The following is a 23764-nucleotide window of genomic DNA, read 5'->3' on the forward strand; positions in this document are numbered from 1 at the left end:
CGCGCCCACGTGACGCCGAGGCTCGGCGGCTCGGATTACCGCCGCCGCTCAGTCCCCGCGCCCAGGCTGCGCCGCCGGCCGCCCGCGCCGCGCCCCCAGCGCCGCCCGCCAACCCCGCCGCGACATGGCCCGCGCCGCCCCGCGGCGGCCCGCGTCCCCGGAGCGCGGCGCGGACGGCCCCTGAGCGCGGCCCGGAGGCGGCAGGCCCGACGGCCTCGGAGCGAGCGCCCGCGCGGCCCGGCTCCCGCGCCCTGCCTGCGCCCCGCCGCCGCCCGGCCCGAGCATGGAGACGGCGGAGAAGGAGTGCGGCGCCCTGGGAGGGCTCTTCCAGGCCATCGTCAACGACATGAAGGTAACGGGGCGCGGCGGGGCCGGCGCTGCCGGGCGCGCGGGTGCGGGTCCCCTCTGGGGACGCGCGGCGGCGGGCAGCGGTGCCCTGCTGTGTCCGTGCGCCGCGGTGTCTGTGTGTCCTTGTCTGAGTGTGTCCGTGTCCGGCCTGCGTCTGCTGTGCAGCCAGGTCTCGGGTGCCTGTCTGGGGGGATGTGGGTGCTCGTGTGTCGGGGCATCCGTGCGGTGTCCGGAGTCTGTGCGCACCCGTGGGGTCCGGACGCGAGCCTGGACACACACGGGCCCCCTTGCGCCCCGGACCCCCAAACCGTGAATGGGGTTTGGCTTTGGGGGCGACTACAGCCCTTTAACAGGTCTGGGGTCTCCGGCCTCTGCCCCCTTCTACCGCCGTGCCCCCCGCCCCCGACGCCCCTGAGTCCAGACAATGCTGTCACCACCAAAGCCGGGGAAATAATGAAGCAGAGAACCGTTAACTCCTTCCCCGCCAGGCCGCCGCGACTGCCACCCCCCACTTCCCTTGTCCCCTTGTCGTGGCAGCAAGCCCCAGGAAGCTCCAGGCCTCCAAGGTCTCCAGGCCGAGTCTCCCTGCATCCCAAGGCCTCTGTCCTCACCTTGGGAGGAGGACAGGAGAAGGTTGGGATTGGTGGAGCAACCCCAAGGGAGGGCCTTCCCTACCCTGGCACTCCTACAATCGCTGTGATTGCCAAGGTCAGGCTGGAGCAGGCCACCAATTCCCTGCCCACCAGGTGGGGAAACTGAGGCCTGGGAATGGCTCAAGGTCATTAAGGAGACTGTTGGATGCTGTCCCTGACCTCACCACTCACTGTTGATCTAGGGAGCTAGGGGACCTCTGCCCCAAAGAGGCCAGGGTTTGTCAGGGCTGGCCCAGGCTGACTAGGCAGAGAGGAGATCCAGCTCCAGCTCAGGGTGGGGGCCAAGAACCAGCGACCATACCCTCTCCTCTGGGGCAGGACTGTGGGCCCCCATCTTCATGGCCTGTCGCACACTCCCAAGTACACAACACAGAATCCCACGGTGACATCGCAGGCCCGGGAGGAAACACCACACACCATGCTGCAACCCGCCCCAGAGTGTCGGGCAGGCCCTTTGGGTGGCTCCCAATGCTGCCAGGGGAACAGCCCCAGGGGCCAGATCCCTGCCCCTAGAAGAGGCCTGAAGCCACCCTCACCTGGGACTGCAGTGTTAGCAGCATGGAGGTGCCCCCCACCACCACCACCCCATACAGGATCCTCCCCTGAGACCGCCATCCCTTGCAACACCACCGGGCCCCTTCTGCCAGCCCTCCGAAGTCCTGGCTTCTCTCTGGCCTCAGCAGCCCCTCCTGCCCTGTGGACATCACAGCCCTGTCACCAGGATCCCTTCCTAGGACCAGGCACCCCCTACCTCCCTCCCCCAGGCACTCCCAGGGCTGGCAGAGGGTGGGACCTTCCCACACCCTCCTCCCGCTGGCAGCCTCTCTCCGCAAACACTGCAGAGAGCAGCAGCTTTTGCTCCGCTCGGAGAAGAGGGGCAGGACCGCCTCCCTGCCTCTCCGGGCAATTTGCAAGGAACTTTGGGATGAGACAGAAGGAAAGAGACCCAGAGTGTAGCAAGAGATTCAGGCAGGATTTTCTGCTATGTGTGGGCAAAATGGGAGAGGTTTCACCTGGGGTGATGCCAAGTACCTATGACACAGGCATGTGTTCAGGCCAGGGACAGAGCAGCGGACTGGGCCACCTGGAGGCCAAACACCTGGATTTGGGGCCAGCCCCTGGCTGTTTCCCTCAATGGCCTGAGCCACAGAAGCAGGGGGGCTTCCACAGAGGAAGGTGGCCACGTCGAAGAGGCTGAACTTCTCCCCCAGGGCTTCCACAGGCCCCACAATAGCCCACTCTGACCGTCTGGGAGGCCCAGCCCCTGGCCTCTGGGTAGCCCACTAGGGCAGGGAGGGCTCCCTGGGCTGCCCTGGAGCCTGGAGGGCCCAGAGGAGGATACCAGCTCAGGGATGGGGAGGGGAGCCCTCAGGAGCTTTCCCTGCCTTCTGTGCCTCGTTTAACTCAGCTTAGTTGCCCACTGGAGCCCAGAGAGGAGCGGGGACTTGCCCAAGATGACAGGACTGGGCACAGCACCCGGCGCTCTGCCACAGGCCCCCAGCAGACCGGACTGCACCTTCAGCGGAATGAATGAGGCCTCCATCCGGAAAATGGGGTCATCATCTTTGCCGATCCTCTCTGGAGTAGGGAGGATCACGCAGACACGTAGGCCCTGCCGGGCGGGAGGGCTCCAGGCAGAGGTACAGCACTGATTGGGCACTCACTACGGGCCAGGCACTGTGCCAAGGGCGTCCTCTGCAGTGTCTCCTCAAGTCTCCACGCTGACCGAGGACACAGCTGCCGTTCCCATCCTCATCTGACTGGTGAGGAAACTGAGGCTCAGAGAGGGGCCCTGGCCCAGGGTCACCGGCAAGCCCTCTCTCTCGGATCGCAGCCTGGGTCACTCCCTGCACAGCCCACTTCTGAACCACGACCACCACTTGGACATAGACAGTCTCCAAGGGCCTGGAGCCTCAGCAGCCTCCTTATCGGTCTCATCCCATCCTCTTGGGCACTTCTAGTGACAAGCAGGGGGCGGTGCTTGGTGTTTCTCCTGTCCCTGCCACCTCCTCACCCTTGATGCCCAGGTACTCAGCCCTCTGCCCTGATGTGGAGTGACCATCAGACATAGGATCGGATCCTGGCCCTGCCACTCAGTGGCCTTGGGCAAGTCTGAGCCTCGGTTTCCTCATCTGTAGAATGGGGGTGATAATTGTGTTCCTTTGAGGAGCCTTTGGAAGGATTCGATATGATCACACAATGGAAGGGCTTAGCTCAGGGCCTGGCCCACTGCAGCATTTGGTTAGCAGTACCAATTACTGTTATTAGTGATAATAAACCGGAGTCTTAGAGCCTGCCAGCCAGGGCATGGCCGCAGGGAGAGTGCAGGCCCAGGTGACGACTGAGGATGCTCTTTGGGGCCCTGGCTGCCCCAGCCCCTCAACCTCCTGTTTCTGGGGTCCTTTATGAATTATTGGTGGGGAGTGGAGTCCCCAGTCCTTAGAAACTGAGGTGCTCGGCCATCTGCTGAGGAGGAACTGAGCCTGGCCTCCCCCCGCCTCATCTTGTCCCCTCCCCACTGGGAGATCAAGGCTGTGAAGGCCTGGGATGGAATAGGTTCATCTGGATGGAAGCTGAGGGAATGGACTCAGCCCAGGGACTTCAGTGGAGTAGGGACCTGTCTCTCTCTAGCTTCTCCTAGTCCCTTGCTCTCTCAGACTGCCCAGAGGCTGCTGAAGGCGCTGAGAAGGCCTCCTGGGGGCCAGAAGAGCCACCGCTGGACCCTGCACCCCCAGCATCATCTCTCCTCCCTAGAGGTCTTGGCAAGGCTTCGGGGCTGAAGGGTCAAGGTGGCGGGAGGCTGCCACCTTTCAGAAGGCTCCTGGGCATGCTGAGATGTGGATTAGCTCCTCAGGACTGCCAGGGACCACATCCCAGGTCCCTTTACCCCTGAGCTGTGCCCGTGAGGAGACAGCCCACCCACAGCCTCCCCCTCCCGCCCCAGCCTGTGTGAACTCAAATATTTACTTTCCCTGGACCCTGGTTGGGCTGCGTTGGGAATGGAGGGACTTTCTGAGGCTTGCTGAAGCTGTCCTGTCTCCTTTCCACCCCTGCAGGCCGTCCTCAGCTGGAGAGGCCAGCTAGAACCTGCTCCGGGGTTCCGGCTAGGCAGAGCCTCCCTATGAGGCCCTGGGGGCTGCTGGGGTCTCTGCTTCCCCCTTTCCTCAGGAAAAGCGCCAGCCCCCAGTGCCCCATCCCACCTGGAAGGGAGGGTCGGAAGCCCCTTGGGGCTGGGGCTCTGCTGGCTCAGGGCTCCCCTTTGAGGAGGGTGGCCAGCACAGGGCCCTTGGACCAGGGCTGAGGTTCCTCCAGGACCCAGCAGCTGCAGGAGGGCGCATTAGCCAGAAAAGCCCCTTGATCAGACTGGACAACTTGGTCGCCAGGAGCCCAGCCTCCCTACTGGGAAACCCCCTCCCAACTCATAGCTTTGGGCCAGGCTGGGATAAAGGCCACAGTGTGTCCCCAGGAGGGGAGGGGAGCCGGGGGTGGAGAAAGGTAGCTCTGTTGGCCACACAAGGCTCCATTCAGCCCAGGGCCTGGCTGTCCCGGGCAGGCTGGCCAGGCCCTGCAGCAGCCACAGCCTCCCCAGGCCTGGGAGCCACTGCTGCTGGCCTGGTATGGATAGCTGGCTGGGCTGGCAGCAGCTTCCGGGGCACAGGGTATGGGCCCCCAGAGGCCCCAGTTTAGACCTGGCATGCCTTGAGCCCTGTCACTGCACACTGTACCTCTGCGCCCATGCCATGTGGACCATCCCAGGCTGTGTCCAGGGGGACATGGTGCCCCTCCTACAGCTCAGCCCAGATCCCCTGCCAGGCCTCTGGGGAGCCCTGAGGAGACAGGACCTGCCATTTATTGTTTCCATGTCCCCTGAGGGCCAAGATGGTTGCCACTGTAGACAGTAGGACAGACCTCCTGACTGTCAGGGAGAGAGGGATGAGCAAAGGCACCTGTTCCTAGAGCCAGGCCCTCCTCGTGCCCAATGGCTCTGTCCTTGGTCCTCTGTTCTCCCAGAGGGCCCAGGAGCCTCCCTGTCTGTGGGGACAGAGCCGCTCTCTCAGAAACTGCCCAGAAACTGGTTGGAGGCATGTGGGGAGCCCAGCACAGGTGGAGCCCAGCAGCCCCCAAGGAGTCTCACTTCCTCTCCCGTCTCCTCGGCAGAGCTCCTACCCCATCTGGGAGGACTTCAACTCCAAGGCCACAAAGCTGCATTCCCAGCTGAGGTGAGGCTACTGAGGGTGCCCCAGCTGGGGAGGGGCGGGACAGAGGACAGCTCACCCACAGACCATCCCACTGTCCATCTCCCCAGGACCACTGTGCTGGCTGCTGTGGCCTTCTTGGATGCCTTCCAGAAAGTGGCAGACATGGCCACCAACACTCGAGGTGGGGAGGGGGCGTGGCTGGAGGTTGGGGATGCCCCAGGTTGGGCTTGCAGGCTGGAAAGGCTGAGTGGAGTGTGAGCCAGGTAGAGGACACCAGGCCCAGAGTCAGGACCTTGAGTTCTGCTCTATAATGGCAGGGGCTGGTTATGGAGCGAGTGAGGCCTTCATCGTTAGAGGCATGCAAGCAGGAGTGGGTGAGCAGTGACAGGGATTACTACAGGGGGCTTCCATTATTGCTGTGGGTGGCTCACTTGACCCCGCAGGCACAGTTGTACAGTGTACAGTTGTACCCTTCTGTACAGTGAGTCTGGTTATGGCTTCTCATCCATCCCATTGCCCTTCTGAGAACGCCCGGAGACAGGGGAGGTTCCCTGTTGGCCTGGGTGTCTCCTCTGCCTTCTGGTCCGAGTCGCAGGAGCCGGGGCCCCTGTTCCTTCGGGTGGTGAGAACCAAGGCAATGGACAGGTGCTCACACCTTGGTGCCTGCATCTGTGTGCAGCTGGAGGTGGTTCCCTGTGGGCGGGAGAGAATTTTGGCTGACTCTTTGCATGGTCCTTCATGCTGGCCTCTGCCAGCTGGGGCGAAGGGAGGCTCCTGGTCTGACAACGAGAGCATCCGCAGCTCCAGGAGGCTGGCATGGCCGGGGTGGGCAGGGCCTGGCCCCATGCGGACTAGGGCCTGGGTAAATATTGAGGCAGGATCAAATCCCCGCAGCGGCCCGCCGGCTTGCGGAATGCGGTGGGCGGGCGCGGGCTGCGGGGTCTTCGCGGGCCGGCGCGCCCCCTGGTGGCCACAGGCCGGGACTGCAGAGGCCCGGGCGGGCTCCTTCCCACCCCGCGCGCTTGCCTCGCCAGGGGCCACGCGGGACATCGGCTCGGCGCTCACGCGCATGTGCATGCGCCACCGCAGCATCGAGACCAAGCTGCGCCAGTTCACCAAGTGAGTGGGCGCCGCGGGTGGGCGGGCGCAGGGGACGCAGGGAGACACAACCCCACCCCATCCCCACCCCAGTAGCCCTGACCTGCGTGCCCCGCCCACAGCGCACTGCTGGAGAGCCTCATCAACCCGCTGCAGGAGCGCATTGAGGACTGGAAGAAGTCAGCCAACCAACTGGACAAGGACCACGCGAAAGGTGGGGCCGGAGCTGGGGCGGGGGCTTTCGGCCCCAACTCCGCAGAGACCCCCATCACAGCGCTCCTCTCTCCCGTCTGCGCAGAGTACAAACGAGCCCGGCATGAGATCAAAAAGAAGTCTTCAGACACGCTGAAGCTGCAGAAGAAAGCGCGCAAAGGTAGAGCCCAGAGCGGCCCATCAGGCACAGCCCCCCCGGGCCCCACTCCGTATCCCCCTCCACCAGCCTCCCCGCCATGTGGCACCCCAGGGCATCATCCTCCTGGCCAAAGGAGCCCTATTCTGGACACAGGACCCTCCAACCTGTTGGGTGGGACGGAGGGAGCACCCTGCACCCCAGACCTGGCCCAGGACCCTCTCAGGCCCAGGCCCCCGCGCCCCGCCACCCCCCCCCCCCCAGGAGTGGCTCTGTCCATCCGGCTGTCTTTCACACATTCTTTCTTTCTCTGTCTCTTCTCTTCTCCTCCTCCCACATCCTTCCTGTAGAGCTACTTGGTAAGTCAAATGTCCGTCCCTCCAGCTGCTCCTCCCGTCCTTGTCGCATTTGTCTGTCTCCCCCAGCTCAGGGCCTTTGGAAGGAACCTCTCCAGGCCAAGGACGAGCGAGGAAGGCTGTCCGTCGAGCAAGGGAGGGGCCTGGGGCACAGTCCTCCTGGGGCCCCCAGGGCCCCTGGCCAGGGATGAGTCGGGGGCCACTGCTGGGTCAGTCTGCCAGGCCAAGAGGGGTTGGACCGGGTGGGGTGGGGGACACAGGCCCTGGCTGCCCTGCCCCAGCCAGGCCTGCCCAGAGTCCATACCTGTCGCTTGCCCACTTCCTGTTTCACCGTCTCCTCTACATCATCCTCTCACCTCTCTCTGTCTCTCGCTGCTTCTTTGTGTCACTGTTGCTGTCCTTGTGCATCTCCCCCTAAGCTGAGTGGGGGCCCACACTGAGATACCCTCCTTTCCCTGCCCCCAGGACCCAGCCCCTAGCTCTCCTGAGCCCGGCACCCTGCAGGGGCCTGGCCTAGAGCTGAGCCTCCACCCCACCTTCCTGTGCCCTGTGGGGCGAGGGGGCACCGTCCCACGGGCAGTGAGGGTATCCTGGGGCTGGAAGACTCAGCTGTTGTGGAGGCCTCCACTGGGCTCCCCTGAGCACAGCTGCTCCAAGGGCTGCCCCAGGTCCTGGGTGGCTTTGCAGCTTTGGTGTCTTTCCTGTGTTCGTTTCTGTCTTTCCTCTCTGCCTGCTCTGGGACCAGCCCCTCCACAAGCCCCACAGTCCTGACCACCCTCCCTGGTCCCCTGGCCCCCATGGCAGTGCCCAGCCCCACAACCAGGGACACCACCATGGGCCCTGAGCCATGGAGGCAGCAAGCCAGGCCAGCGTCCCCAGCGCGGCCTCTCCTCCCAACCCCTCCAGGGAAAGGAGACCTGCAGCCCCAGCTGGACAGCGCCCTGCAGGACGTCAACGACATGTACTTGCTGCTGGAGGAGACGGAGAAGCAGGCCGTGCGCCGGGCCCTGATCGAGGAGCGCGGCCGCTTCTGCACCTTCATCACCTTCCTGCAGCCTGTGGTGGTAGGTCCCTCAGGGGCAGAGAGGCATTCTGAGCATCCCCACAGTTGGGCTAGTTGAGAGGTGCCCCCAAAATCCCAAGAATCAGGATTTGGGAGCCACTGGGCAAGAGTTCTTCTGGGTAACTCAGAGGTCCTGGCAGGTTGGGGCAGGCCCAGGATTGACCCTTTGACCTTCAAAGAAGGCCATTTCTCAGTGATCCCTGGCTGGGTGCGTTCAGAGCCACATGCTCCTGGCCCAAAGACAGGTCTCGTAGCTCATGCATGTATTTGGTCCAGATGGATGGTCGTGCCAGCCTCAGGCTGTGCAGGCCCAGCCTCTGTCACCCCGAGCAGCCTGGGCTAGTGGGGAGGATGAGAGAGAGAGGCCAGATGAGGCCTGTCCCTCCAGGCTGGGCGAGCAGGGAGGGCCGGTGGGTCTGACGGGCTGCTTCCCCAGAACGGCGAGCTGACCATGCTGGGTGAGATCACCCACCTGCAGGGCATCATCGACGACCTGGTGGTGCTGACCGCTGAGCCGCACAAGCTGCCTCCCGCTAGCGAGCAGGTGCGACCAGCCTTGGGGATGGGGGACCGGGGGAGGGCCTGCCCTTGACTGGGGACAGTAGAGGAGGAAGGGGACAGCATTTGGGGGAGGTAGCTGGGGACAGAGGACCAGACATGTCTCAACACCCACGGTGGGGCACCCAGGAGCACCTGCCCAGGTGAGGGGTGGCGTGCCCAGGACCCAGCAGGGGCCTCAGCCTGAGAGCAGGTGGGTGGAGTCCCAGATCCGTGGGGCTTGGCCCTGCGTCTGCCCCCAGTCTCCACTTGAGCAAGCCAGACCTGGCAATGCCTGCCGCCACCCATGCCCAGAACCTGTCACCTCCGCTAGACACAGGCACACCTGCACACACATGCCGCCCTGCCCACCTCACCCCATCACTGTGCTCCCACTGCACCAGCATCAGCCCTACCTGGCATTGCTCCCACTAGGAGCTCACTGTATGCCCAGCACTCCGCTGAGCATATCTTACTGAATCACCTCTAAGACAAGAACAGTTGCCTACATTTCACGGGAGAAAACTGAGGCTCAGAGAGGTCCAGGAACTTGCCCAAGGGGCACAGCAGAGCCGGAATTTGAACCTCATGGTGTCCTCCATGGTCACTCTGCCTGGCTCCTCTGCCAGTGACAGTGAATCCTCAGGAGTGCCTGGTTCTCCCATGTCCCGTCTGGCCCAGGCTGGGCTCAGAATCCACTCAGTGTGTGTGAGCTGAGGGGGCCTGGCCCAGGTGGAGGCAGCATCCCTGAGAATCAGAGAGGGCAGAATCTCCCCCCAGCACCCCCAGCCCTCTGGCAGCCCTGCTTCCCACCTGCCTGAGTAAGGAGCTTGCATTTGGAAAAAGCTGGGGGGGCCTTCAGACTCCTGGGGGCCTCCTGCTGGGGCCTGGTTCTAAATAGAGAAGAGAGTGAGGGCCCCAGGAAAATAAGGCTCTCTGTAGAGCAGGGCTGCCTCCAGTGACCCCATCCCTGTCCCATCCAGGTGATCAAAGACCTGAAGGGCTCCGACTACAGCTGGTCCTACCAGACCCCACCCTCATCACCCAGCAGCTCCAGCTCCCGGAAGTCCAGCATGTGCAGGTCAGGGGGCAGGGAGGGTGATGGGGTCGGGAGGGGCAGGGGTACCCCAGGAGGGAATGGGGAAGCTCCTACCAAAGCCACATCAAGAATTGCTTCAGGGCCCCAGAATCCCACAATGTCTACGTCATCAAGGAATTTGCAAGTGTAGACGACACATAGACCCTGGTCACAAGGCTGCTGCTGGTGCCAGACAGGTGTTAGCAGGAAGAGGAGGGCAGGAGCAGCTTCACTTACGGAGCAATAAGTAAATGCTTTGTGCATTTTCTTCACTGAATCCTAACACCACGTATCAGGTATGGTGTTGTCTCCATTTCACAGAAGGGGAAACTGAGGCACAGAGTCCCAGCATTTAGCCACTGGGCTCTGCCAGGCCCAGCACAGTCTGGGGGAATAGTAAGAATTAGGTCGGAGGGGCCGGTCCAGTGGTGCAGCAGTTAAGTTTGCACGTTCCGCTTCGGCGGCCTGGGGTTTGCAGGTTCAGATCCCGGGTGCGGACATGGCACCGCTTGTCAAGCCATGCTGTGGCAGGCATCCCACATATAAAGTAGAGGAAGATGGGCACAGACGTTAGCTCAGGGCCAGTCTTCCTCAGCAAAAAGAGGAAGATTGGTAGCAGATGTTAGCTCAGGGCTAATCTTCCTCAAAAAAAAAAAAAAAAAAGAATTAGGTCAGGGAAGAATATGGAGGCTTCTGGGAACATATGCTGAGGCCACAAGGTAAGGGATCCTCCAGCCTGGCTGGTTCCTGAGAGCTGATGCCTGGCAGATGCCACAGGCCCGAACCCCAACCCAGGCTGGCCCCGAGGTCTCCTTCAATCACCGGGCAGTCTCCGGATCAGGGATGCTTCCAGGGCTGGCCCCGGGGCAGGATTTGGAGGAGACAGTTAAGATTCAAGGCTCCTCAGGGGGAGAGCAGTGAGCACAGAGCGAGTTACTGGTGGGGAGCACCCTCTGTGCCAGGCACCCTTCCCCAGAACAGCCTCTGCTGGGTACTGAGCATGGGGCCTGGGAGGAAAGCCGGGCACAGCAATCAGCATCTCCTGCAGGGAGAGGAGGGCCCAGGTCTGCCGGACCCCAAGTGGGTGGCCATCACAGGAGGGATAATTGATTGCAGGGGACACCCATGACCAAGGCTGGGGGCTGAAGGGCCTCAGGGTCAAACTCAGGAGGAAGGCAACCTTAACTGCCGGGAGCATGCCCAAGGGTGAAATGGTTGTGTGGAGGATTGAGCTAGGGAGGGTGGACACCCTCAGGGTGGAGGGGATGAGGGCGGTGGTGGGTCCAGGACCCACACAGACCATCAGCACACATAAACAACCAAGTAGGATTTGATGGTAAACATCAGACTTTGCGAAGGCAGTCTAGAAATGACCACACTTGTGTCTGGTTCTAGCCCAACTGTGAAACTTCGACACTTGGTGACTCAGTTTCCCCACTGTTAACCTAAGGTCTACTGTTCCTAATGGCAGAGTAGGAGGCAGAGAGACAGCTTCACCCTGGGCATACCCTGGAGCACTGGGGCACTCCAGGGGTAGGCGCTGGACCAGCTCTTCAATGCTGTCCCCTGCCTAGGCCCCGCCCTCCCCCAAGATCCCAGAACCCAGCTCCTCTGTGGCCCCTGGTCTCAGGACCTTGTAGTCTGACATTGTCTTTTCCTTCCTTTGCCCCTTACCTCTCTCCCCTACCCTCGTCTGTCACCCTCCCTTCCATACGCACCCCTGTGTCTTCTTGTCTGGCTGCTGTGCCTGCCTCTTCTACTACCCCAGTGCCCCCAGCAGCAGTAGCAGTGCCAAGGGTGGCGGAGCCCCATGGCCTGGGGGTGCCCAAACATACTCACCCAGTTCCACCTGTCGCTACCGCAGCCTGGCGCAGCCAGCCACCACCACCGCCCGCCTCTCCAGTGTCTCCTCCCACGACTCTGGCTTCATCTCCCAGGATGCCACCTACTCCAAGCCACCCTCACCCATGCCTTCAGACATCACCAGCCAGGTGAGCCAGTGTCCACAGGACCACCTGGGGTAGGGTGCTGCAGCCTCATGCCAGCTTCAGGCTGTCCACATGTGGGGCCACCTACACCTGTTGAGACTGGCCTGGAGGTCCCCAGGACCACTGCATTGGGGACCAATGTGAGCTCACTGCTTCAAGGCTAAGGAGAGGTGGGGAAGGTGTTGGAGCACCAGCATCTGCCACAGCAGGGGGCTTTTGTGGCCCCACTTCCTCCCCATTTCTCAATTCCTTGCCTCCTATCTTCATCCCACCATAGGAGCTGGGAGTGGGCAGCTTGCCAGCTCTGGTGCCTTGTGACCCTTCTCCTGCATAGGCTTACAGTGATGGAGTGGCTGGCCCTAGGACACATCCCCAGGGTACCCAGGATCTGCAGACATCCTCCCCTGTCTCCACACTTGAGCCACTCACTCTGAACCCAGAGACTGGCCTCAGATGCAGGCTCAGATCCTGCAGCCTCAATGAGATGGACAGAGAGACCACAGCAGAAGACAAAAGGAGGTCAGGCCACATGCCCAAGGTCTGTCCTCAGGGTATCAGGAGTGACCCTGCCTGCATTTGTATCCATCTGCTGTCCCTCCCCATCATGGCTAGTGCCTCCATTTGAGCTCAGCATTCTATGCTCTCTTGTTCTTTTAACCAAGGGTGTCCCCACTGTGCTGCCAGTCTCTATCCCTCTGCTGGCTCATTCTTATCAGTACCCAAACATACTCTAGTCTCATCCATCTCAAAAGCCCTCCTTTGCCCCCACGTTCTCCTCCAGCCACCTAGTCTCCTTCACAGCAGAGCTTCTCAAAAGAGTTGTCTACCCCGACCATTTCTACCTCATTTCCCACTCACTCCTGTCGTCTCCACTGATAAATAATTGAAAAACCATAGATTTGTTCATTTCTTCCATATAGTTCTATCCATGTTTCCTTTATATTTTTTGAGACTGTTTTATTAGGCGCATACAAATTTAAAAGATATTTTTCCACTGGGTTCTGGCTTCCGTTGTTGGTTAAGAGGTCTGCTATCAGTCACATTGTTGCTCCTTTGTGAGTGATCTGACTACTCTCTCTGGCCGCTTTTCAGATGTTCTCTTTAGTTTTGCTACAGTGTGTCTATTAAGGATTTGTTTTTCTTTAACCTCGCTTGACATGTCTGTATTCCTCTATCTTTATAGTAAATTGAATCTTCTAACATGGTGTCGTTGATCCTCTGTTCCTTAGATGCTTTCTAAGTTAAAGTCTGTTTTGTTAGATATTACTACAGCTACCTCAGCTTTATTTCTGTTCATATTTATATTGTCATCTTTTATTTCTTTGCTTTTAAATTCACTGTATCCTTACATTTTAGATGAGTCTCTTGTAAACAGCATATACCTAGATTTTCTTTTCTTATTCAATCTGACAATCTCTATCTCTTAATTGGCATTTTTAGTCCATTATATTTATTATGATTACTGACATATTTAGACTTGTCTTACTTTTTTCTTTCTATCTGTTCTGCTTTTTCTGTGCTTTTTTTGTCTCTTACCTTTTCTTTGGTTTTTATTTTTCCCATTATTTTCCCTCTACCAGATTGTAAGTTATACTCTATTTCTTTTCTTTTACAGGTTATGTTGAAATTTTACCATGCATCTTTAGCAAAGTCACAACTTCTCCTCCTGAATAATTCAAGGACTTTAATATATTTTGACTTCAGTTACCCACTCCCTTCCAACTTATAAGCTATTATATGTCACTCTCTCCCTTTTTATAACACCTAAAAATGACACTTTTCTTCTTAATTTCAACATTATTTTATACAGACAATATTTCTTTAGACTTAGCCCTGTGATCACACATTTCTTTGTTCATCGTTTTCTCTTGCATCTCAAATCTTTCTTCTTCCTTTCTTTCTGAAGTAAAGTACATCCTTTAGAAGTTCTTTTAGAAAAGATCTGTAGTAGTAAACTTGCTTTTGTTTGTATGTAAATATGCATTATTTTTGCCCGTTTCTTGAAAATTAATGTTGCCAGGAACACAATTCTGAGGCGGCAGTTATTCTGTCTCCCTACTTTGAAGATGTTTTTCCACTGTGCTCTGGCTTCCATTGTTGGTGAAGAGATCTGCTATCAGTTACGTTGTTGCTCCTTTGTGAGCATGTGACTTCTGTCTCTGGCCACTTTTCAGATCTTCTCTTTAGTTTTGCTACAATGTGTCTAGTCATGGATTTGTTTTTATTTAGCCTCACTTGATGTTTGTATTCCTATAACTTTGTATTTGTGTCTTTCATTTGTTGTGGGAATTTTCAGTCACCTCTCTTTATTCCTACTTTCTTTCTGTTCTCTCCTACTGGGATTCCAGTTAAATGTGTGACAGACCTTCTCATTCTCTCTTTGTGTCTCTTCACTCTCATGTTTTCCATCTCCTTGTTTCTCTGTCCTACGTTCTGGATAATTTCTTCAGGTCTGTCTTCCAATTTACTTTTTCTCTATTTTATAGCTGTTTAACCTATCCAGTGAGGGGTTTTGTTTGTTTGTTTGTTTGTTTAATAATTTTAGTCTTGTAGGAAAATTGCAAAAAGAATAGAGTTCCCACCTACCCTCCCACAGCCTACCCTAATGTTAACATTTATGTAACCACCAAACAATTTCCAAAACCAAGAAGTTAACATGAGCACAATGCTATTAACTAATCTAGAACTTTTTTCAAATTTTGCCAGTTTTCTCACTAATATCCTTTTTCTGGTCCAGGAATCCAAGATCCAGTGCAGGATCCTACATTGCAGTTAGTTGTGACTAGTTCGACTTTCCAAGTCTCTGGCAATTCTTCAGTCCCTCTTCCTCTTTCATGACTTTGATACTTCTGAAGAGTACTAGTCAGGTATTTTGTAGAATAGCTCTCGATTTGGGTTTATCTGATGACTTCCCATAATTAGTTTGAGGTCATAGTTTTGGCAAGAATAGCACAGCAGTGGCTTATTGCTATCCCACATCCTCACCAGCTGTTGGTATTCTACATCTTTTTCATTTTAGCCATTCTGGTGTGTGTATGGTAGTAGTGCCCTGTGTTTTTAATTTGCATTTCCCTAACGATGAATGAGGTTGAACACCTTTTCATACTTTTTTTTTTTTTTAAAGATTTTATTTTTCCTTTTTCTCCCCAAAGCCCCCCAGTACATAGTTGTATATTCTTCGTTGTGGGTCCCTCTAGTTGTGGCATGTGGGACGCTGCCTCAGCGTGGCTTGATGAGCAGTGCCATGTCCGCGCCCAGGATTCGAACCAACGAAACACTGGGCCGCCTGCAGCGGAGCGCGCGAACTTAACCACTCGGCCACGGGGCCAGCCCTGCCTTTTCATACTTTTAAAGGTCATTTGGATATCCTCTTTTGTGAAGGACCTGTTCAAATTTTTTGCCCATTTTTCTGCTAGGTTATCTTGTTTTATTGATTCATAGAACTTCCTCTATACTATAGTTGTAAGTCCTTCCTCTGATATCTTCTCTGATTCTGTGCACTCCCTTTGTACTCTCTTAATGGGGTCTTTTAATGACCTAAAGTTCTTCATTTTAATATATGTCCAATTTATCCATTTTCTAAAATTGTTACTGCTCTTTGTGTCCTGAGATATTTTTGTGTACTCCAAGGTCACAAAGATGTTTTCCGCTAAAGGCTTTTTTGTTTTACTTTTTTCACTTAGATCTGCAGCTCATCTAGAATCAATTGTGTGTGTGTGGTGTGAGGCAGGGGCCATTTTTTCCATATGGATGCCTAACTGACAATTTATTGACAAGACTGTCTTCTTCCCCTTCTGCTCTGCCATGTTGCCTTTGTCGTAACTCAGGTATCTGTGTATGTATGGCTGTTTCTGGAGTTTGTATTCTGTCCCACTGGTCAATTTGTCTGTTCTTGTACCAATACCACAACATCTTAATTATTGTAACTTTATAAAATAAATCTTGATATCTGATAATGAGAGTCCTCTAGCTTTGTTATTCTTCAGTATCACCTTGCTTATTTGGGGCCCTTTGCATTTCCTTATAAATTTTAATATCAGCTTGTCAATTTTCACCAAAAAAAAAAATCTCCTGGGATTTTGACTGGGATTCTGTATGTCTCTCCATTTATTTAGGCTTTACCTTCCCTCAGGACAGTCATGCATCACTTAACGACAGGGCTATGATCTGAGAAATGCATCATTAGGCAATGTCGTTATTGTGCCAACATCATAGAGTGCACTTACACAAACCTAGATGGTATAGCCTCCTACACACCTAGGCTGTGTGGTGCTAATCTTATGCGACCACCATCCTTTATGCAGTCTGTTGTTGACCAAACCATCGTTATGCAGCACGTGACTGTAATGTTTTATAGTTTTCATGTAAAGATCTTGTACATCTATCATTGGAATTTTTTTCCTGGGTATTTGACGTTTATTGATGCTGCCAGAAAGTATATTGGCTTCTTAGGGTTTTTTCAATTGTGTGTTATCTGCTAACATTTAGAAATATTTTTTTTGTACATTTGTCTTCCCTCCACTAACCTTGTTAAAATCACTTGTTAATTCTGATAATTGTAGATTCTTTTGAGTAGTCTCTATGTGTAATCATGTCATTTACAAATAATGACCGCTTTATTTCTTCTTTTCCAATCCTTTTGCTTTTTACTTCTTTTTCTTGCCTTGTTGCACTGCTAGGACTTCCGGTGCTGAATAGGAATGGTGATAGCGGGCATCCTTATCTTCTTCCCAACCTCAGAGAGAAACTATCGAGATTTTTGTAGATACTCTCCAGGACTCATGGTCCTGTCTCTGCCCTTGCTTCTGTTTTCTCCATTCTTGATAGTTGTTTTGAGTTGGGGGGGCCTCCCAGGGTGCCAGTCCCCCTGACTGCCCAAAGCAGTGTCTCTCATGCACGCTTCAGTCCATTCTTAAATGGGCCTCCATCCCCACCATTCTATGAAACAGTTCTTGAGGTCTCCACAGACGCCCCGCTGCCCTCATCTGATGGCCCCCAGCAGCATCAGCACAGCTGACCCTCCCTCCTTTGCACATCAGGTTCTTCCCCTGATTTCCTTGATGTCATCTGCTCCTGGTTTCCCTCCGCTTCACCGGCAGCTGCTGTCGCTCTCCTTTGCTGGACTGTCTTCTTCCCAACCCCTAAATGTTGGCACGCCCAAGGTCCCGGACCCTCTTCTCTAACTACTCTCCCTACCTAGGTGACCTTATTCTGTCCCATGGCTGCTAGGTTTGTGGCTCCAACCCTGGCTTCTCCCTAAACTCCAGACTCATAAGTACAGTTGCCTACATTGCATCCCTGTGTAGATACAGCTTAACATGTGCAGGATGGACTCTGACTTCATGCCTCCCCCCGGCTGACCTCCTGAGAAAACAGGGACACTATCAGCCCAGCTGCTCAAGCCAGACACCTAACTGCCACCCTTAGTATCTCTTTCCCTTGCCCACCAGTCCAGGCCATCAGCAGCAAGTCGAGTAATTAATGCTCAAAATGTGTGGTTCTTGGGCTGGGCCGTGGGGTAGGTCCATGCCTGTGGTGTGCGCTCTGGGCACTGCGTTTTCTGCAGATGCTCACAGCCGTGGCCCTGAGGGCATACAGGGTGTGGTGCTAAATCGAACACCTCGCTGCATGCTAGCGCTGTGACCACATCTGTTCTCTCCTCCCTGCCTCCCGGCCTGTCCACCCGCCTGCTGGCGTCTGCATGCAGAAGTCCTCCAGCTCTGCGTCCTCCGAGGCCTCAGAAACCTGCCAGTCTGTTAGCGAGTGCAGCTCCCCGACCTCGGTCAGTGCTCCCCACCCACAGCGGGATGCAGGGAGGGCCCGGGTCTGACCAGAGGGGTGTGCACAGAGTGCCTGTTCTCGCAAAAAAAGCTGCCTGGGCACCACCTGCAGCCACTCCCCTGGGACACCCCTTCCTGCCCCTGGGCTTAGTGGGACCAGAGGTTGCAGCATCTCCGTGCTCTGCCCTTGGCCATGATTGTGAGCCTGAGGCTCACATGGGCCTGGAAACCCTGAACCTCAACTATTTAGGGGCCCCTTTGGCCATGGGCAGTAGGACCAAGGGTCCCCCTCACCCGCCTCCGTTCCCTGCAGGACTGGTCCAAGGCCGGCCCCCACGAGCAGCCCGCAGGCACCACCCTGCAGCGGAGGAAGGACCGAGTGGAGCTCCTCCGAGACACAGAGCCCGGCCCGGCCAGCGGGGGTGCCCTGGGCCCCAGTGGAGAGGAAGCACCACTACCCCGCATGTCCCCTGCCACTATTGCAGCCAAGGTAGGCGCCAGCTCCCCGGGTACCCCAGCCAGGGCCCCACCTTCACTCCCAGGTCAGGGCCGGAGCCCAGTGAGTCGTCTCAGGACCAGCTCCGAGCACCTGGTGGGGGCTGCCTGGAGTCCGGGCTGAGGGGGGAAGCAGGGAGCGAGGCTTCAGCCTGCAGTCTTACCACCCCCAGCATGGTGAGGAGGTGTCCCCTGCGGCCAGTGACCTGGCCATGGTGCTGACCCGCGGCCTGAGCCTGGAGCACCAGAAGAGCAGCCGGGACTCGCTGCAGTACTCGAGCGGCTACAGCACGCAGACCACCACGCCCTCGTGCTCCGAGGACACCATCCCCTCCCAAGGTAGGCGCCGGGGGCTGGGGGTCGGTTACTGGGCCTTCACAGCCCCCAGGCCCCAGGCCCACTGCCTCCCGTGCCCGGCAGGCTCCGACTACGACTGCTACTCGGTGAACGGGGATGCAGACGGCGAGGGCCCGCCCGAGTTCGACAAGTCGTCCACCATCCCTCGCAACAGCAACATCGCCCAGAACTACCGCCGCCTGATCCAGACCAAGCGCCCGGCCTCCACCGCCGGGCTACCCACCGCGGGGCTACCCACCGCCTCGGGTGCACCCCCCGGCGTGGCCACCATACGCCGCACGCCCTCCACCAAGCCCACCGTGCGCCGTGCCCTCTCCAGCGCTGGCCCCATCCCCATCCGGCCACCCATTGTCCCAGTGAAGACGCCCACCGTGCCCGACTCCCCCGGTTACGCAGGGCCCACGCGGGCAGGCAGCGAGGAGTGCGTCTTCTACACTGACGAGGCCGCCTCGCCGCTGGTGCCGGACCTGGCCAAGGCCTCCCCGAAGAGGCTCAGCCTGCCCAACACAGCCTGGGGCAGCGCGTCCCCCGAGGCCGCCGGCTACCCCGGGCCTGGGGGCGAGGAGGACGATGAGCAGCAGCAGCAGCTGGCCGCCAACCGGCACAGCCTGGTAGAGAAGCTCGGGGAGCTGGTGGCAGGCGCCCACGCCCTGGGCGAGGGCCAGTTCCCCTTTCCCACAGCCCTGTCGACCACCCCCGCAGAGGAAACGCCCACCCCGCCCCCGGCTGCCACCAGCGACCCCCCAGCTGAAGACATGCTGGTGGCCATCCGACGCGGGGTGCGCCTCCGCAGGACGGTCACCAACGACAGGTCGGCGCCCCGCATCTTGTGATGGCGCCACCCTCCCACCCTCTGGCCTCCCGCCAGGCCGGTGGGCAGCGGCGGCTCAGAGCAAAGGCACAGCCAGGAGAGAGCAGAGCTGGGCAAGCTTGCTTTCTTTTAAACTCACATGAGGCAAAGCCACTTTACAGAAAGAGACACCCAGCTTGGATCTCCGTGGCTGGACAGGAAGTGACTTCTCTCTCACGCTCGCCAGGCGGAGCCTGGGGGCCTGAACTGGATCTGGAGCCTGTTTGATACTCTCCTGGCCTCCTCTGTCCCACCTTCCTCCTGCTGGCCCTGCCTTTGCCACATCTCAGGCCCAGGGCTATGCTCCTAGTCCACGACAAGGGGCCGGCCAGCCTTGGGCCATTCCGGCCAGTGCCACAGCTCAACTAGCCTGGCCACCTGGCCCCGGTCAGGTCAGCGTGCCTCGGGCTTTTTGGAATCTGGCGCCCTCCGCCCCTGACTGAGCCCCCCCCGTCCCTCCCCCTTCTCTCCTTCTCTCCCCGTCAGAGAGGCAGGGTGGCCATGGAGGGGCCAGGGTGCCCAACTGGCTAACGTATCAGATGTGACCGGAAAGCTGGGCAGAGTGGCTGGTGATTGGGAGGGCAGGGGGAGGGAGGTGAGCCGCCGTGGGGGAAGGGGACCTGCGTGGAGGAGGCTGGGGATCCCGAGGCAGCCTCCCCTCCCCCTGCGGTGGGGCTGGGTTCGGGGGCAGGGCAGGAGTCCAGAGGTCCGGGAGCTGCTTTCAGGTGTCCGGTCCTCATCTGGGCACGTCAGGACTTAACTCTGGGGGCACTTTGGTCACAGTTTCAGTCCCCTTTGGGGGTGGGGGCTGGAGCTGTAGAGGGTGTGGGGGGTTATTTTATGAATATAATAAAATGGAGCTGACTGGACAAGGACTGTGTATGGGGACAGGGTGGACAATACAGGGTGTGTCCGAGAGTGCCTGAGGGACAGAGGGCTCCACAGTGGCCTGGTGGGCCATGGCGGGAGGAGGAGGGCCGAATTGGCTCTGCCGAAGCCGGGGGCAGCTGTTCTTCTCCCCAGCATCTGGAACATTGCCAAATTAAGGCTGGCGAGGGCCAGGGCCTGCAGCCTGGCTGCGGTCTGAGCCAGGGCCGCCGGCTTGGGGGCAAGTCCAGGGAGACTGGCTTTGACTCTCTGTTGCCAGAGGAGATGCCCTCCCAGGATGGTCACCCCGCAGTCCCGGCCCTGTGCTGGGGGTGGGGTGGGGTGGCTTCCCCCTCCATGTACCATGTCCCGCGCCCCCTCTAAGCAGGTGAAAGCAGGTGCGCAGGGCTTCCTGTGGTCCCGCAGGGCTCCGGAGAGCAGGCATTTCCTAGTCTGGACGGGAAGCAGTCGGGGCTGAGTCTCCCAGCACCAAGCTGGAGCCCCTGCTAGTTTTTGTGCCAGGAGCTGGGATCCAGGCAGCATGGCCAGGAGGGTCTGGGGAACCAAGGGTGCCCCTAAGTGGATGGAGCCGCCCCCGGCTCCCCGAGGGCGATGGAGAATGGTACCTGTAAGTCGCTAGGTCTGAGAAGGGCCTTGCTGAGCGCTCCAGCCAACCCCAGAGCCCAGGTTTGGGTACCTGGAGGTGGCCCGGGCGAGGGAGGGCCTGAAGGGGCTGGGAGAGCAGGTGGCCAGTTTGGGAAGCCTTGGGGTGGGGCTTACACAGCCCCTTCCCCCCAGGGCTGCGTCAGGGTTTGCCCAGGTGGGCTGATGTAAGATGCAGGTTGTGTGATGTGAGCAGGGTAAGGGGCAGTGGGTGGGGGTGGGGATGGGTCCTCAAGTCCCTGTGAGGAAGAGCTTGCCTCCTGGGGGGAAGGCCAGCACCCCTCCCATGCTCCGCCGTCCCCCCTCCCCTCCAAGCCACCCTAGGGCTGTACATAACTCCTCCATCCCCTTGATCACCTTCGTCCATTTAGTGACCACCTCGTAGGCCCACCCCCTCGGGATCCGAGCCAACCATCCCGCGTCGCAAACTTTGGTTTGGGGGACTTCTTTACGTTCGCTTTATTTTTCATTTTGTACAGAGAAATATTCTTTTCAAAAGCGTCTTTTGACTGAAGTAACTTTTCTGGTGCTGTTGTTAACTTGTTCCTTTTTTTAATTTATTTCCCCACCCCCGGCCTCCCCTCCTGGTTCCTACTCACCCATCTTCCCTCCACCTGCCGCCCCCCCATCCCATCTGAACCATTTTGTTTCTTTTCTTTCTGTCGGTTTTTGGATAAATTATCCTCTCCTCCCCACCCCCTTCCCCCCCCTTGATTTAAATAGTCACTGCTCAAGTAACAAATTCACTGTGAAGATTCCAGTATTAATAAAGTCGTACTGTAATTAACACCCCCGCCTCCGCCTCCCTTCCTCGGCTGCTGCTCACCTGCCCCCGCAGCACCCTGCCTGCGCCCCAGCCCTTTCTCATCCCGAAACCCTGGCCAGGCAGCCCAGGGCGCCGTGTGGCAGGGCCAGGAGTGGCCAGGTCTTGTGCCAGGACCTAAGTTTTGAATGCCTCAGCTCTGTCCCTGCTGGGGGCTGTCTTCGGGCAGCCAGATGGGGGGAGGGGCCGGGAGGCACTGCCCAGGATCAGGCTTCTGAGGCCTGATGTGCTAGGGCAGGACTGGAAGAACACAATTCCTCAAATACCTACCATTCCAGGTCCATTCCAAACCCCAATCTTCAGACCCAGGCCCCAGGGCCGCCCCGACCTCCCACCTCCTGGACTCCCTCCCACTTCCTGCGCTCGTGGCTGGAGCTGGAGGGGGAGGCGGTGGAGGCCTCCAGGTCCTCTCCAGGTCCATTCACCCTTGCAGATGCAAAACAAACCAAAACTAAACAAAACAAAGCAGGTGTTTAATAGAAAAAATAAAAGGAACTGGAAGAGCATCCACTGTGGCAAGATGTGGCGTTGGGCTCTGCCCCCTCCCTGGCCTCATGGAGTGGTGTCCGCCCCATGCCCACCGGCCCCTCGACCAGCTCTCGCCTCTGCAGGCTAGGAGACGTTCGGTGCTGCCGTCGGGCAAGGGAGGCGGCCCGGGCAGTGCCAGGTGGGGCGGGAGCTCGGTCCTCATCCATCTTCAGGTGCCCACAGGTCCCCAGGTAAGACCACATGAGGCACGGAAGGCAGGAAGCTGAGCCCTTCTCAGGCACAGAATCCCCAAAGGACAAACACCCTTCCAGGGGTTCCTCTTCCAGCGGGGGCTCCCACCACCACGCAGCCAAGTGTCAGGCCCAGCTGAACTCCCGTGGGAGCTCCTCCAGCTGCTCCACCCAGGTCACCATACAGGCTGCTCTGGAAGGAGGCCTGGCCCCGTGCCCTCGGCAGCATCACTGAGGGGGGACTCCAGCCTCAGATCCCGGGGAGCGGGGCAGGGAGGTGGGGGGCTGCTGGGGCCAAGGGTACAGCTGGGCAGCCACACACTGTGATGATGAGGACTCCGGGCTGTGGGGCTGAGGGCTGGGCAACTCACAGTCCTGCCAGTTCAGGACGGAGCTATGTTTACCTGCAGGGGACAGGAAAAAAGACTACAGGAGTGGCCAACACCCTCCTCGTCCCCAGACCAAGCCTCACTGTTTTTGTCCCCATACCCAGGGCCCATCTGGGCTTCCAGAAATGACCTGCAGCCCTGGGGAGCAGAGGGCCTGCCCAGGGAGTCCTGGCTCTGCCCAGTGACTGGCACCTGGCACCCTGCCCCAGCCCCATCCACCCCAGCTCCTTACAGCAAGGGCAGTAGAGCAGCTCCATGACCCGGAAGCAGTTGTCCAGCAGGGCTTTGGGCCGTACCAGCTTCAGGCTCAGCCCTGGGGCACTCAGGAGTGACAACACCGCTTCCACCTGGGGGCTGACCTCCACATCCTAGAAGGAGGAAACCGTTAGGACCGCAGGTCAGTGAAGAGACAGCCACCTCCCAGGAGAGCCATAGGGCTGTTCCTCCTGGAGGGGCACAGACCACGGAAGAAGCACAAGACTTCCCGTGACCAGGAGGCCTGTAGGCGATTTCTCTCCTTCTTCTTGCCGCAGGTGCCAAGTTTCCTGGGGGGGGGGGGTCCCCCTCAGCACCCCTCACCCAAGCGCAACACAGATGCTTCTCTTTCTCCATCGTTGGTAAAATGACTGCAGGGGGCAGGCCGGAGAGGGAGGAGATCGGGCCATGCGGAGTCCCTGGCCCCAGAAACACTGTCCTTCAGGATGCAAAGACCCCCACCAACTCCAGGGAAGAAGAGAAAGGAGCTTCATGAGGCTGGTGTGGTGAAGACAGCGAGGTCAAGGCTGCCAGCCCAGGGCATCTCCCCACAATACTTAACAGAAGGAATACACATGGCGTGGGGAGCCCCGAGGATGCCGTGGGCAGGAAGTCCCTGAGCAGGGGGCAGAGCCGTGGGAGAAGACATCTCGAAGAAGGAAATGTGGGGCCTGAGCGGGAAGTGAAGGTGCAGGGTTGAATTGTGAGCCCCCCCCAACCCCCAAAAAGCTGTGTCCAAGTCTTAACCCCTGGTAGCTGTGACTGTGACTCTGGAAACAGAGTCTTTGCAGATGGAATTAAGCTAAGGATCTCAGGATGACATCATCCTGGATTGAGGGTGGGCCCTAAATCCAATGACTGGTGTCCTTAAAAGAGACAGGACATGCGACACAGAGG

The 23764-nt window shown here is 58.0% G+C and overlaps 2 protein-coding genes across 23 annotated transcripts in view; one reads left to right on the top strand and one right to left on the bottom strand.

The window, feature by feature from the left end:
- The first annotated feature begins 139 nt into the window (after positions 1 to 139).
- MTSS2 (MTSS I-BAR domain containing 2) lies at positions 140 to 21190 on the top strand. 2 transcript variants are annotated; one of them, XM_044761239.2, is made up of 14 exons: positions 140 to 352; positions 5160 to 5221; positions 5308 to 5381; positions 6235 to 6319; positions 6421 to 6512; positions 6597 to 6671; positions 7910 to 8067; positions 8503 to 8610; positions 9587 to 9684; positions 11450 to 11672; positions 17377 to 17451; positions 17763 to 17939; positions 18118 to 18283; positions 18365 to 21190. In XM_044761239.2, exons 1-14 carry the CDS (start codon positions 284 to 286, stop codon positions 19132 to 19134), a joined length of 2232 nt encoding a protein of 743 aa, XP_044617174.2. In that variant the 5' UTR covers positions 140 to 283; the 3' UTR covers positions 19135 to 21190. The 2 variants fall into 2 exon arrangements, with proteins under 2 accessions (XP_044617174.2, XP_044617176.2); XM_044761241.2 differs by having other exon boundaries at positions 11546 to 11672.
- Positions 21191 to 21221: 31 nt separating this feature from the next.
- The window catches only part of IL34 (interleukin 34), a 57991-nt gene continuing 55448 nt past the window's right edge, over positions 21222 to 23764 (bottom strand). For 14 of the 21 annotated variants that reach the window (XM_070500459.1, XM_070500462.1, XM_070500460.1 and 11 more), the window contains 2 exons: positions 22845 to 22980; positions 21955 to 22627 (listed from right to left, as the gene is read on the bottom strand). In XM_070500459.1, the coding sequence (XP_070356560.1) occupies positions 22452 to 22627; positions 22845 to 22980 (312 nt within the window). In that variant the 3' untranslated portion in view covers positions 21955 to 22451. Of the gene's footprint in view, positions 22628 to 22844; positions 22981 to 23764 lie in introns of all 21 variants that reach the window. The other 7 variants (XM_014829148.3, XM_070500456.1, XM_014829149.2 and 4 more) reach the window with 1 other exon arrangement.

Source organism: Equus asinus, chromosome 28, assembly GCF_041296235.1.
Source record: "Equus asinus isolate D_3611 breed Donkey chromosome 28, EquAss-T2T_v2, whole genome shotgun sequence".
Lineage (NCBI taxonomy): Eukaryota > Metazoa > Chordata > Mammalia > Perissodactyla > Equidae > Equus > Equus asinus.

Coding starts and splice junctions, on each gene's coding strand:
- MTSS2 (XM_044761239.2), top strand. CDS start 284: ATGGAGACGGCGGAGAAGGAGTGCGGCGCCCTGGGAGGGCTCTTCCAG. Junction 6,320..6,420: donor AAGCTGCGCCAGTTCACCAA/GTGAGTGGGCGC, acceptor CCCCGCCCACAG/CGCACTGCTGGAGAGCCTCA. Junction 8,068..8,502: donor CCTTCCTGCAGCCTGTGGTG/GTAGGTCCCTCA, acceptor CTGCTTCCCCAG/AACGGCGAGCTGACCATGCT.